Below are 14,439 nucleotides of genomic sequence, written 5' to 3' on the forward strand. Positions count from 1 at the left end.
CCGTGGTTTCTAGGCTCTCATGTAGAGTGTGGAGATCTCATTGGCAGAGTTGATCCCAGGGATGCCCACCTTTTCCTATGGTTTATCCCAAGGAGCAAATCCCAAGGATTCAGCAAAGCCATGAGCTCAAATTCTGTAAATGAAATATTTTTTATGGAAGTATTCAAGTAACAAGGAAGAAATCAGGAGTTGCAGTTACCAGCAGCTCCTGAAAATGAAAGGCTTGCGGTGGCTTTGGTCTCAGCTCTGCTCTGGTGTGGAGATCTAATTAGCAATGCCTTAGGGAAGCTGCTTGCTCAGCGTGGGTCTGCTTCCATGACAGACTTTTGTTTGACTGGTCTTTATTGGGTACCTACAGTTTTGTTAGTTCCTGAGAACTAAAGAAAACAATCTTCGGGTTGGGGAGTTAGCTCAGTGGTAGAGCGCTTGCCTAGGAAGCGCAAGGCCCTGGGTTCGGTCCCCAGCTCCAAAAAAAAAGAACCAAAAAAAGAAAACAATCTTCAGTACCATGGGGCTAGGGAGTGGAATGTGATGGTTTGTATATGATCAGCCCAGGGAGTGACACTATTAAAAAGTGTGTCCCTGTTGGAGAGGTGTGTCACTGCGGGTGTGGTCTTTAAGACCCTCCTCTCAGTGCCTGGAAGCCAGTATTCTGCTAGCAGTCTTCAGATGAAGATGTAGAACCCTCAGCTCCTCCTGCACCATGCCTGCCTGGATGCTCCCATGTTCCCACCTTGATGATAATGGACTGAATCTCTGACCCTGTAAGCCAGCCCCAATTAAATGTCCTTTATTAGACTTACATTGGTCATGGTGTCTGTTCACAGCAGTAAAACCCTAAGACAGGGGACTGGGGTATTGCTGTGATAGGCCTGACCATGCTTTTGTTTGGAAGAACGTGGATTTGGAAAGCTATGGAATGTTTTAAGTGAGGTTTAATGGGATGTCCTGGTAAGAGTATGAAAGACTTTGTTGCTGAGTTTGATTTGAACTGTGTAGACCTGGCCCAAGAGGTTCAGTGGAGAATTTCAGTATGTGACCTAGAGACTGCTTTTGTTGTATTTTGGTGAAGAATGTGGCTGCTTTTTGCCCTTGTCTGGACTCTGCCTGAGTCCAAGGTAAAGAGATTTATATTAATTGCATTGACAAAGGATGACTCAAAAAAGCCCAGCAGAGACTTTGTTCTCTGGTTAAGTCTCATGAACAACACCTTGAACAAGCATAGCAAACTTAGAAAGGAAAAATACAAAATATTTTATTAAATATATTATTAAAGGGGCACCAGCAAGTGGAGAGGAATCCTATGTTCTAGGTGATTAAAGGGATTTGGGAGCAAGACTCCATCCAGCTAAGTTTAGATCCAGGCATGGTGGTACACGCCTTTCATCCCAGCAGTACAGAAGACAGCCATGCAGATCTCTGAGTTCAAGGTCAATCTACAGAGCCAGTTCCAGGAAAGCCAAGCTTAGGCAGAGAGGGAGTTGGAAAAAGAAAGCTGGTAATAAAATAAGGGGGACCAGGTTCGAGCCCCAGAAAGTAGCAGAACAGATTTGGCCATGTGGCTCTGGTTTTAGAGTAAAAAATAGAAGGGACTACTGGACAATGGATGCCGGTTAGCTGAGCTAAGAAATTTGTAGTGATTAAGAGACCAGCATCACTGAGGTGAAATCTTCTGGAAAGTGTTTTCTGAGAGCACAAAGAAGCTTTGTTCCAGAGATAGTCAAGGTTGTGCCTTATGCTGCAGCTGGTAATGTGAAGAATCACCCAGGTGGTACTGGTTTGGAAGGTATGAAGGGGTCATGAAGAGCAGCTGAGGCTTGGCACTGTGAGAGGCCATTGTCAGAGGCAAAGTGATGAAGTTGCAGCCTCAGTTGTAGTTGATGGCCCAGGACTGAAGGAGTCACATGAAAGATTTGAGGCTTGGCACCATGAAGAGAGCCTATGAGAGGTTATTGGTGAAGCCTAGTTACAGCTGAAGACCATAGCATATTGGAGATGCTAGTACCATGGAATGATCACCAAGAACTGCAGCAGCAGTAAGATGGATCAAACTGAGCTTAAGAGTGCTACACAGCTGGAAAAGCGATGCTAGGTCCTTTGGAGGAACCCAGAAGATTATGTGTGGATCCCAGGCATTGAAACAAGAAGCTGTCACACTGAAGTTGCCTTGGAAAACTCAGTTGGAGATGCCAGAGCTGTGGGCTATCTGCCTAGGAAAGCTCACAGGGAGTGGAACCAGCTCAGGAGAAAGATGTTTGTTGCAGTCAACAAAGATGAAAAGAGGAGTTGGAGACACTTTGACAACAGACATAGAGACACAGAGTTTGGAGTTTACCCAGCTGATTTCTTGTCTTGCTTTGGGGATTATGGTTAAATGACTGGATGAATCTCAGAAGACTTTGAAGTTAGAACTTTTTTTTTAGTATGCAAAGCAAAGAACATTTATTCATCCAAATAATCTACATTCAGGGGTCTCCCCATTCAGGAATGGAGACACCTAGTGGGCTCGCAAGCCCAGCTTTTGCTGTCAGCAGACTTCCAGGGAGGGAATGTCTTTTCTTTATACACTCCAGATTTCATACTCCTCCCCATCAACCCTGACTGTTCCATATCCTCTAGCTCCTCCCTGCCACCCACCAAACTTCCCCACTCCCTGGGGCACCCAGTCTCTTGAGGGTTTGGTGCATCTTCTCTGACTGAACCCAGACCTGGTACTTCTCTGCTATATAGTGTTGGGGGCCTCATCTCAGCTGAAGTGTGCTGCCTGGTTGGTGATCCAGTGACAGAGATATCAGGTGTCCAGGGTAGTTGAGACTGCTGGTTTTCCAACATGGTCACCCTCCTTCTCAGCTTCTTCCAGCGTTTCCCTAATTCAACCACAGAGACCAGCAGCTTCTGATCATTAGCTGGGTGTAAATATCTGCATCTGACTCTTTCAGCTGCTTGTTGGATCTTTTGGAGGGCAGTCATTATAGGCCCTTTTTTTGTGAGCACTCCGTAGCCTCAGTAATAGTGTCAGGCCGTGGGACCTCCCCTTGAGCTGGATTCCACTTTGGTCCTAATTCTGTATCTCCTTTTCCTTGGGCTCTTCTCCATTTTTGTTCCTGCAGTTCTTTGAGACAGGAACAATTATGGGTCAATCAGAGTTTTTGACTGTGGGATGGCAACGCCATCCCTCACTTGATGCCCTGCCTTTCTGCTGGAAGTGGGCTCAATTAGTTCACTCTCCTTACTGTAGGGCCCTGCCTCCTATCTCCAGAGGTTGCCTGCTTCTATTCTTTCTGTTGGCCCTCAGGGTTTCAGCCCTTTGCCCCCACCCAATACCTGACCTGACCATGTTCCCCTCTTCCCCTCCCTTGTCCGTTTTCCCACCCAGAGACTCTCTCCCTCTTCCTAGGATTACTTTATTCTCCAAAGTGGATTGAGGTGCCCTCTCTTGGTTCCTTTGGCTTATTAAACTTTTTGAGTTCTGTGGACTGTATCCTGGCTTTTCTGTACTTTTTTTTAGCTAATATACATTTATTTGTGATTACATACCATGCATGTTCTTTTGGGTCTGAACTTTTAACATTGTTGAGACTGCTATAGACTATGGTCACCTTTGAAGCTGGACAAAATATATTTTCAATTATGTTATGTTTAGGGATGGCTCTCACAGACTCATGTTTGCACAATCCTATGGAGGCCAGAGAGTAGAATGTGAGGGTTTGTATATGCTCAGCCCAGGGAGTGGCACTATTAAAAGGTATGACCCTGTTGGAGTAGGCATGTCACTGTGGGTGTGGTCTTTAAGAACCTCATTCTAGCTGCCTGGAAGCCAGTATTCTGCTAGCACTCTTCAGATGAAGAAGTAGAGCTGTCAGCTCCTCCTGCCCCATGCCTCCTGGATGCTGCCAGGCTCCCACCTTGATGATAATGGGCTGAACCTCTAAACCTGTGAGCCAGCCTCAATTAAATGTTGTCCTTTATTAGACTTGCATTGGTCATGGTGTCTGTTCACAGCAGTAGAACTCTAACTAAGACAGTAACTGAACAGACTAATTAGATGGCTGACAGTATAAATTCCTACTGCACCCTTGGGGCTATCTCCCTTTCAGGTGCACTGTCCAAACCTAAGTGATTAGCCCTAAACACATATACATACAAGCAATGCTTTGAAATATGGATTCTGTAGATGGTTTTATTTGTATGTACACATAACAATATATGTAACAATACTAATAAAATAAGAGGTAATGAATTTGAGGATTTGAGGGGGGCACAAGAGGGATTGGAGAAGGATAAGTGTGGGAAAATAATGTAAATAAATGTAGTACTCATGTATGAACTTCTCAAAAAAAAATTCAAGATAAATATGACTAACATAAGATCACATTTAATGTGGAATCTCTGGGAATTGTTCCAAAACACTGTTGAAAACTATTATTTTGTAAATGATAATTATTTGCAAAAATTGGAAGTTTTGAACCCCTGAATACAAAAATGAAAGTATATAAAGCCAATCCCTGTCTTCCAAAGGTCAAGGGTTACAAAAGCTGATAAGAATAAAGAAAGGAAAAGGGGAAGGGGATGAAGGAAGGTTCTTCAGTGTACTCAGTGATATCATAAAACTCTATTTAAACTGCATAAAGACTACCACAAAGCTTTCTCCCAAGGCTGGGCTGCAGCCTGAAGCTTGACCTTGCCCCCAACAATAAACCACCTCAATAGGTCGCATTTGGGCAAACAACGCTGCCTCCATTTATGTTAAACAGTTTGAGTTTCCTGGGATAGCAACAACCGAGGCTGCTAGGGAGGCTGGAGGATCTGGGGGGCTACTAGGATTCTGAGTGCTGTGGATAGACAGCTATGTACTTTCCTGAGCTCTGTAGATAGACAGCTATGGACTTTCTTTACCATGCTCCCTTGTCCCAAAAGGGGAAACCAAGTCCCCTGACCATTCACAGTACTTAAGGACACTTTACATTTCTACTTTTGATACTTCCCTTTAGGACCACCTTCTAAAGAACGCCTCTCCCTTCCTGCTCAGAAGCAGCAGCATCCAGCACATCTCTGGTCCCAGTCTCTTTTAAGTGCAGCCCTTGAGATTCCTCGACACCTATTCTATTCCGTGTCAGTATTTTCCTGAGCACACAAAGGCTAAATAAGAATCACTATGGATGGCTTTCAGGTGACTCTGTTGCCACTCTCTTGCATTAGCTCTGGCACCAACCCAGAGCTGGACCTTCTGATTTCAATGGCTACTTCCTTCTCCCATCATATGCTGGTGTATACTATCTTCTACTTCTGGCCCTCTAGAGGCTTGTTCTATGCTGTGCTTACTCTCCCTGTGAGGGTAGGCACTAAAACTACTTCAGTGAAATGTTAAGAGCCAGGACCAGAAAATGTCATAATATATATGATGCTGTCTGGAGGTTTAGAAACCCATCATTTCATAGAAAAAGCAAAATCCACATAAAATATGCAATAAATATCAACCAAAGATGAAATTATCACAGATACTGTCACACTGGTAGAAATTTCTTATAGGTTGGCAAGATACATTTTCACTTGCCTTCCCTAAATGAAATATTAAAAGAAAGCATGCTACCTATTAGTCCAACCACACAATTTGTATACTAATTAATTTGCATTATGCTCAGCCTATTTCTTACGCAGAGTTTTAAAGAGGAGTTTTTTAAAGCAGTAACAATTTTAAAAGAACGATTTTATTCCCTGTGAGTTATATCTTTTAACAAAACCTCCTAGTAGTTTCCCTTTTAGACAAATGAGCTATAACTTCATTGACTCAAACAGTATTATAGATAGGTGTAGTAGGCCTGGGATATATAATCATTCACGGACAAGCTTTGGGACTGAGGTGTGGCTCTGGGGTGAGACAGGTGTCTAGCAAATGTAAGGAGCTAGGAAGAATCTTCATAATTACAGGAGAATCCATATTATTGTAAAACCATAATGCAAAAACTAGCAGACTTTAATGGGTGGGGACTGGTTTCTAACACTTTATATCAGTCTTCCCAGTATGCATAACTGCAGGTGAAGACATCATTCAAAACAACAGATAGCGGTCCATGGGATGGCGGTTATAGCCTGTGCCTCAGAAGATGAAGAGAAATAGCTTGTTTGTTTATGCTTAAGCCAATCTGTTTAATGTTTGAAAGACAACTGGCATGCTATTCCTTAAGGATCTGTTTTACAGGCTACTTTTCTATTCTTTCAGCCCCTAAGAATGCCAGACTTTGTTGCTAAGCAAGCTTAAGACAGCATCAAGGTGAAGGACAAACCTGTATGCTCCACCTTACCTCTGACTCATCTGTAGATTCTTCAAGAGACTCAGTTTCCTGCAAGCACGGAAGAGAGAGGAGGTTAGAAAAGAAAACACATTTTGTAGTAGGAAAGTCACTGTATCCCATACCCCACCAGCTTTTCTGGAAACGTCATCTGCAACTTAAATACTCCTTTACAACTTCACACCTGGCTGTCCTGGAAGGGGGGGGGGGAGTTGGACAATGACAAATGACACTAGGATATGACACTAATGGAAATCCATCTGGCAAAACTTCCCTGAGAGTACAGGGGAAAAAGAAACCACATGAAATGAGCCAGTTTTTATACTGAAATCTCTTATGTTCATGAGCCAAAATTACTGTTTTGCTAAAAGTTTGGAGAGGGATTGGTAGGATGGGGGTGGCTAGCTTGTGTGTGTTTGTTGAAACAGGTTCTCATGGTTGCCAGGCTGGCCTTGAACGCTCTAAGTAGCTCACAAGGACCTTGAATTTCTAATCATCTTCCTCTATATCCTGTGTGCTGGTATTTCAAGGCACCACAGCTGGTTTTTATCTAGTGCTTGAGACTGAACTGAAGGATCTGCGTATGCTAGACCAGAACTCTACACCTAAGCCACATCCCCAGCTCTAGAACAGTTCTTGTCAAAAAGAATCTCCCTCCAGTGGTACTTATCAGACACAATATAAACCCTTTAATAAACCAGTAACTCTAAGACAGATTCCTCCACTTACAACAGTTCCCTTTTTGCTGTACAATGAATCTTGCTGCTCTGGAAGAAACAAAGCAAAAAGAAAAAAATGGACTTGACTCCGCTAATCTCTCACCTGTCCACTGAAAGGAAGAATCTGCTGATGCCACGCATCCTCAAAGAGGTCAGCAAAATGAAGATTTACTTAACGTACTTATAGATATCAATAGCAATAAAAAGTTCCAACTAATATGCTGACACTGAATGTAAGCGTTTTACAATCCATGAGATAAACAAAGAGAACAACAAAAGAAGTGGGAACATTCTAGACTGAACATTTTACAGAGAGTCAGATGCATATTATACTTAATTCAAGACAGATAGCAACATAAATGTAAATTTGATGCTCAAAAACAGCATCATTTTATATGTCGAAAAACAATAAAAGCTTGGAGAAGGCAGATAACTCCTAGAGGAAGCTTAAGGAAAATATTGCCCTTGTCCTTGAAGAGCAGGACTGGGTGGGTGGGGGAGTGCCCTCATGGATGCAGGGGCTTGGAGGATGGGATAGAGAGTGTCCAGAGGGGTAACCGGAATATTTGAAATGTAGATAAAGAAAATAGCCAAGAAAAAATGAAGGAAAACAGAAAGAAAAGAAAAACAAAAAGAAAAAGAGAGATGTTACTTTCAAGACTTTTACTGTATATGTGTCCTTAATATGAGTAAAGCATAAAATCTTTTCTGAATGGTTGTACAGTTTATTTTAGTCAGTGTGACTCAGAATCTTAGAACTCTCATTAGTTTTGAAGTTGCAATCTTCTAAAACAACTGTTTATCTGCAATCCACACAAAAAGGGAAAAGAAAACTAACTTTCCTACCATTGGCCATTGGTTGTCCAGTTTATAGCATGTATCCCACCTACTCTTCTAGGCCATTTCTCCTCTGCACTAGCCATTCAATTCCTGGTTTTAGTCTATTTACAATCTTCATATATTTCTTCTACACATTCCACTTTTAAAATGAAGTCACTAGTCTAACAGAATAGAGGACAGAAATAATCCAAGTAAGCAGTACTAATTTTCCACAAGTATGCTACATAACAAAACACAATGGGAAAGGACCTGTCATTTATAATGAGGCTAAAAGAAAGTAGGTCTCTACATGTAAAAGAATAAAATCAACTCAAAATGGACAAAAACCCAAAGTTAAGCCACAAAATCCTGAAGCTCCATATAGAACCTTACTTGACTTTAGCCTTGGCACTGATTTCTTGGCTATCACACAAAAAACAGACTACAGATAAACAAATAAATAAATGGCTCTGCATTAAACTAAAATCTTCTGCATCACAAAGCAAATAATATACAAAGGCAGCTTATATGTTAGAAAAGAATATCTGTCAGCCACATACCTCACTAAGGGCTAACTTTCCAAGCTTGCAAAGAATTCACACAACTCAACAGCAACTTACCTAATTAGAAACAGACCCTAATTGACATTTTTATTCAAAGACACTAAAAAAATGGACAACAGGTACGTGAAAGGTTCACAGAATCTCTAATCATAAAAAAGGTTAATCAAAAACACTATCACTTCAGATAAGTGTGGGATGGCTTTTACCAGAAAGACAAGGGTGAGGAGATCCGTAAAGGTCCTGTTTATACTTGTATGTGCAATAGTAAAGAGGGAAATGTCAAATATGCAAACATAATAAAGCAGGTTTCTAAATACAGGGGTATATGTGGGTCACCAGACACAAAGCGACAGAATATAGGAATAAGTGTTCTAATGAGCTCAGGTACAAATTAAAGGCCACAGCTGCTAAGGATATACTCCATGAATTGTAAGGATTCTCACCAGAGAGCAGATTATAGTTATAGGAGAGATGGACAATTTCAAGAAGGGATAAGTATCTTCATGTTTCACTAAGGTAACCAATATTTACATCATGCTGTATACCTTAAATATACTGTACAAACTGACTTTATAGTTACTATTCTGACTTCATTACTAACCATCTACTATATACCACTCATAATACTAAATGTTTCCTTGTCTGTATGCCTCTAATACAGCATTTGTTCATCTCTAACCTCTTAGGCCAGGTACAGAGACTGAATTTAGAGGTTTCTAAAATGTCTCTGATCTCTGAGGTTCCTTGAATATTAAATAGCACTAGCAAAACAAGACTGTGATACCCATGCCAAAAACCTCTGTCTAGATTCTGATTTCCCACATCTTGAGTGTTAAAACATATCCTGTATCTAGAGTGCTAAAAATGTATTTGGTTACTCTTCCAGAAAAATTATACTGAACTAAGAACTCAAATATACATACTTGGTAAATGGGGGAGTGTCCACTCATGTGCCTCATTAAAACAATGTACACCACCAACCAACAGAGCTGATCCAGATCCTTAAAATCCAATTTCACACTTCTCCACACCAGAAAGAATGCAGTGCCAGAACTTGAGGCCTCAAGGCTTGGAGATCTCAGGGATAACTTGGGCGGTGCAGTTTCCTCCAGTTGGCAAAAGCTGAAAATGTGCTCCAGGACTTCATTAAGACCTCCGGTCAGCATTAGCACCAACTACCTGAACACATCTACACTTCTGTCCATGATAAACATCAGGTATGAGCCCAGCAGTTTCTTAGCTTCATTCTTTGACCAACCCTTCTACAGAGAAGTAAATAAAAGGCATAAAAATGCAAACCCAAGGAACAGGACTGAACCATGAGAAAAGTTACTGTTAAAAACTGCATGGTTTTCAACATTTTTAGTCTCAAGAAATCTCATATTTGAATCCCCCAAGAATGTAAGCTAGGCCTATATTGTTCTGTGTATAATGTAAGTCAACCTCACCAAAACACTCCACGAATACTGCGTGGCTTTCTACATGTAGGATAGAAGTGAAATAGAGATTTTCAGAGCAATGTGGGAACGAGGAGCTATCAGTATGTAAAAAGCTCCTGAGATAAGTGGATGCACAGCACTCTGAATGCACTTAATTCCACTGAATAATATAATAATATACTTAAAAAAATCACTGAACCGGGGAACTTCATGTCCAACCAAAACCTAGGGGAAAGGTGAGTTTTATTTTTTGCTTGTTTGGTTGGTTGGTTTGGGGGCTGGTTTGTTTGGCTGAAGCAGAGGTGATGAGCCAGCAGATATCCACTGACACAAATGAAATAGCCACGCAAACCTAAGCCCCAAGCTTAACAATAAACTCAGCAATTTACCTTTCTTTTCCAAACCTATCCCCCAAACTCAAAGCATCCACCTGAAGAACTTCCCCTAATGCTCTGTGTCAGCCCTGGGATATTCGACAGCTGCCACCTAGAATTTCTTCCCAAGGCACAGATCAGACTGATTACTGACAACCTCAATGGACCAGTGGTGGTCTCCCGGTCCTCAGTTTGTGATCTCCAATGAGATTTTCCTTAGGGTGTTCCTTCTGCTTAGCCCTGGCGCAATTCCACAGGGATCCTAATGGTTTCCAGCTTTAAGTAGGATCTCTAATTACAATGGAACTCAATGGTGACAGCCTAGGCAGCGGACTCAAGGCAGGTGTCCTGCTGCTTCAACGTGAGTTTCGCTGTCATGGCTCTAAGTCCATGGTACCAACCTGAGACTTAAACTTGAAAAGCACTGGCTATTTTTAAACATTCACTTTCTTTTACAGCCCAGCTTTGGTTGCCCCAGCCAAACCTGGATATGGATAATTAATCTTTGTCCTATTTATACTCTATTTCCCCATAACCACTTCAATAGATTTCATAACAATAAGTCTTAGAGAATAAATTTAAAAGAAAAAAAACAGAGGCACTGAAATACAGACAGACCGAATTTTTATTTTATACACGTGGAGCTATTCATAGGCATGGACTGTACCATCTGATAACCTACAATAAGGATGAAATTCCCCTAATTTTTAAGATGCAGCAGTGGAAATCAAAACAAAAACTGTCTCATCCGGCCAAGGACCAAATGGTTAATTTTGTGGCTGAGTAGAGTGGGTGGAGGCTAAGAGAAAGAAGTGTGGAGAAGGTGACTCATATTACACGTGAATTACTAACATCCCGACATTTTAAATATGATACAATGATACACACAAGCTATACTGAAGAGAATTCACAATGTGACAATTACGAGTGTTCTCTTTCTATTAAATTCACTTTGGGTTTGAAAACTACTAGCTCCTGGGGAGATACAGACATGAGTAAGCTATAGTCCTCATTCTGAGGACTCAGCAATCCGTAGGAGACAAATAAACCACCAACCAGACTTCAAGCAGAGTGTTATTCATGAGAGGTCGGGACAAACACTGTTGGGCATCTGTGACTATGAAAGCCACCTATAAATCGTTCCAGAACTAAGCAAAACTGCTGGTTACAAGAATTCCAGGCAGAATTGAGGCTATTAGCTTTCTGTGAACTATAAAACACAAATGTTACGTTTACAAAGTACTTTTTCTATATTCAGCAAAATCAAGGTTTTCATTATGACTTAAAGACATCTGTTTATCTCTACTCAAACAGTGTTTTAGCTTTAAACTGCAAAAAAAATGTATAGTATGTTAACTCAATGCAGATGTCACCGTTTGGGCTGTTCATAAAGTTAAAGTAGAAACAATCATCAAAGAACACAACGATCAGGAAAGAGAAGACAATGGGCTTAATTTTGTGCTATTCCTCTTGGGAGGAATTTTGCATTTACAAGACATGGTACCAAGAAAATGCTTTGCCTCCCTCTATAATTTGTCATGGTAGTTCATTTAATACACATGTCAACCGCTAACGTACTCAGAAGGGAGAAAAAAAGATGTCATGGTTTCCAAATAATATTCAAGGTGCCAAAATATTAGCAGCACCAATCCAGAAAAAAAAAAAAAAGAAAAACCTGCTCATGTTTAAACTAAGATATGAATATTATTTATTTATACTTTTCCAAATATTAATTTTCATGAATTTTTATGAAAAGACAATTTATGAATGTTTGCTTCATTCTGCAGCAAACAGTAGACTACTGGTCTTTCTTAAGGCTACATTGATACTAATGGGAAAGAAATGCTTTTTCCAATAGTACATCAGCTGTTAAAACATTACAGCAGAAATAAGGGCTAAATGGAAAACCACTGAAATAAGGGCTAACTCCACATCATAAAGTATATGTATATTTCACATATATATATATTTCATATGTATATTCATATATAATATTTAAACTTAGGTTCTTCAGCATACTTTAAGAAGCAAAGTAGTGTAGTGAAGAAAACATGAGCTTTGGAGACGTGACACTAAAACATAGATGTAAGCATGAGACAGTTCAAATTGACTGCATTTCAATACATTTTTCTGTAAAATTCAATCATTTAATATATTAAGTACCAAGCAATATCCCAATATCAGCCATCAGTACTGAATAAATTCTTATCATGTGGCATGGAAAATTGAGAATATGCAAAGAGAAATAAAAAGTTTAAGAAATAAGTATTATGCAGAATTATATCAGAAGGTGGTTTCAAAGAGTGAGCAGGGAGCAGCAATTGGAAAGCACAAATCTACAGAAACTTGAGGAAAGCAAGGGAGAAGGCCTTGCAGATATCAGAGATCATGAAAAGGACCAGCGTGAGCAAAGGCTCTGCAATGGGAACATGTCTGGCCCATTTACAGAACGCAAGAAAGGCCGTGTGACACAGAATGGCTGGTGTAAGGGAAGAAGACCACAGCAGCAAATGAAGTCACAGAACAGAGGAAGGGGTAGCTGTTCAAGGCCTTAAGGGTAATTGCAATATGGGCACTGTTTTACCACAGTTTGGAACGAGAGGATTTGCGACATGGAGGTTTTATATGACATCCAAATCAGAATAAATATTTCCCTCACAGAATTCTTTTGGAAAGACCAAATGCCATGTGTAAGGATCTTTTTAAACTCGAAAGCACTGCACAACGATGAATCATGTTATCTGTCTGATTTTCTACATTTTAACATCAGACCGCCTTAGCAAATTCCTCTTCAACAATGAGTGGGAATATAAGGGCTACTCCATATATCACACTGGATCTAATCTAAAAGCCTAACTTGGACTTTTCTTTACTACAAAACCACAACTATATTTCAATGTGAAATGGAAATGCTCAATATTAAAAGCTGTCTTGCAGTAGTCAAACTAAGCAAGGTCTGCTGTGAAGGCAATTTCTCTTTTCCTTGGACCTGCACTGCAAAAGACAGTTTGCATAAATGATGGTAAGAGGCTCCTGTCAATGCAATAACAAAACCCAAATTTTTCCTTGTCAAATCACTTAACTTTGGCATACTCGAAATAAAGCACAGATGTGAACAGTAAAAAGTACACAAGTAAATGTCTCTTGGGACAGTAAAGAGCTCATCACCATATATGTCTTAAGGGACATCACAGAAACTGGCAGGCAGGCCATTTAATATATGGGGGGGAAATATGTTATATGCATATACACATATGTATATGTATACATATATACACACATATATATACCTATATACATATACTTATGGGGATCTCTTCCAAGTTCTGGCCTTAGTGTTCTATTTTGTCAGTTTCATTTAATTTTGTCTTTCGCCCTGTATGTGTGGCTATCAGAAAATCTGTATGAAAACAAGGCAATAATTTCTACTCAGCACCCCAGTGTCACTTCTGAGCTACAGATGGACGTTGCCATCCAAGTCTTGCCAGCAACAGGAATAATCCTTAAAGCCTTGCATAGCAGTCCACTCTTGACTTGCTTTCTTTGAAAAATTCCATTTAACATGAAAGCCTCAGAAAGGCTGAGCCCAGGCAAGGCCGGCTAGGATGATGCGGGTGTGCAAGGCGCTATCCGCGCCAAGAAGGGCCGCCCCAACTCGCCCGGCCAGAGCTGCCACGTTCCTAGTACTCAGCGTCCCAGAACCCCTCACTCGGGTCTCCATGTCCCGGCTGCCCCAAACTAGTTCTGCCAGCGTTTACCTGCTCCTCTGCTTCCGCCATAGCTCAGTCTGAGAGTCACATGACATACCCGGAAATAGGAGAAACTAGTCCCTGGGCCAGAGCCTACTGGGAAATGTAGTTTTACCCACACACCAGTCTGGTTTCTTAGCCAGCTCTCTCTCTTTTTTTTCTCAACAGAGTCATGTTTAAAAGGCTCCAATATATCTATAGTTAAGGCTAGATATTTATTTTGTTGTTGGTCCACGTTCTGTTGTTATGTAGCATTAAGCACTTTCTATTTCAGGCTCTGGATTACAGTAAAAGTATGAATTATCTCGTTTAGTCCTCTCTGCAATCTCTACTGTTCTCTCTATTAACAGGGAAAGGATAGTAACTCAGGGACCTCACTAAACTTACACTTGAAGCCTAGGTTTAGAATCCATCCCTTTCCGAAGCCTAAGACTACCGTATCAAATGTTCTTGAGTCTGATATGCTGCTGTGCTTGCCCGCTCCCT

At 40.8% G+C, this 14,439-nt stretch overlaps 1 protein-coding gene across 1 annotated transcript in view; it reads right to left on the reverse strand.

Moving 5' to 3' along the window:
* The window catches only part of Vps41 (VPS41 subunit of HOPS complex), a 164,398-nt gene extending 150,398 nt beyond the window's left edge, over positions 1–14,000 (reverse strand). Inside the window, exons 1-2 of the mRNA NM_001399318.1 lie at positions 13,963–14,000; positions 6,303–6,341 (exon numbers count right to left, since the gene is read on the reverse strand). Coding sequence (NP_001386247.1) covers positions 6,303–6,341; positions 13,963–13,983 — 60 coding nt within the window. The 5' untranslated portion in view covers positions 13,984–14,000. The remainder of the gene's footprint in view (positions 1–6,302; positions 6,342–13,962) is intronic.
* Between the last annotated feature and the right edge of the window lie 439 nt (positions 14,001–14,439).

Source organism: Rattus norvegicus, chromosome 17 (genome assembly GCF_036323735.1).
Source record: "Rattus norvegicus strain BN/NHsdMcwi chromosome 17, GRCr8, whole genome shotgun sequence".
Taxonomy (NCBI): domain Eukaryota; kingdom Metazoa; phylum Chordata; class Mammalia; order Rodentia; family Muridae; genus Rattus; species Rattus norvegicus.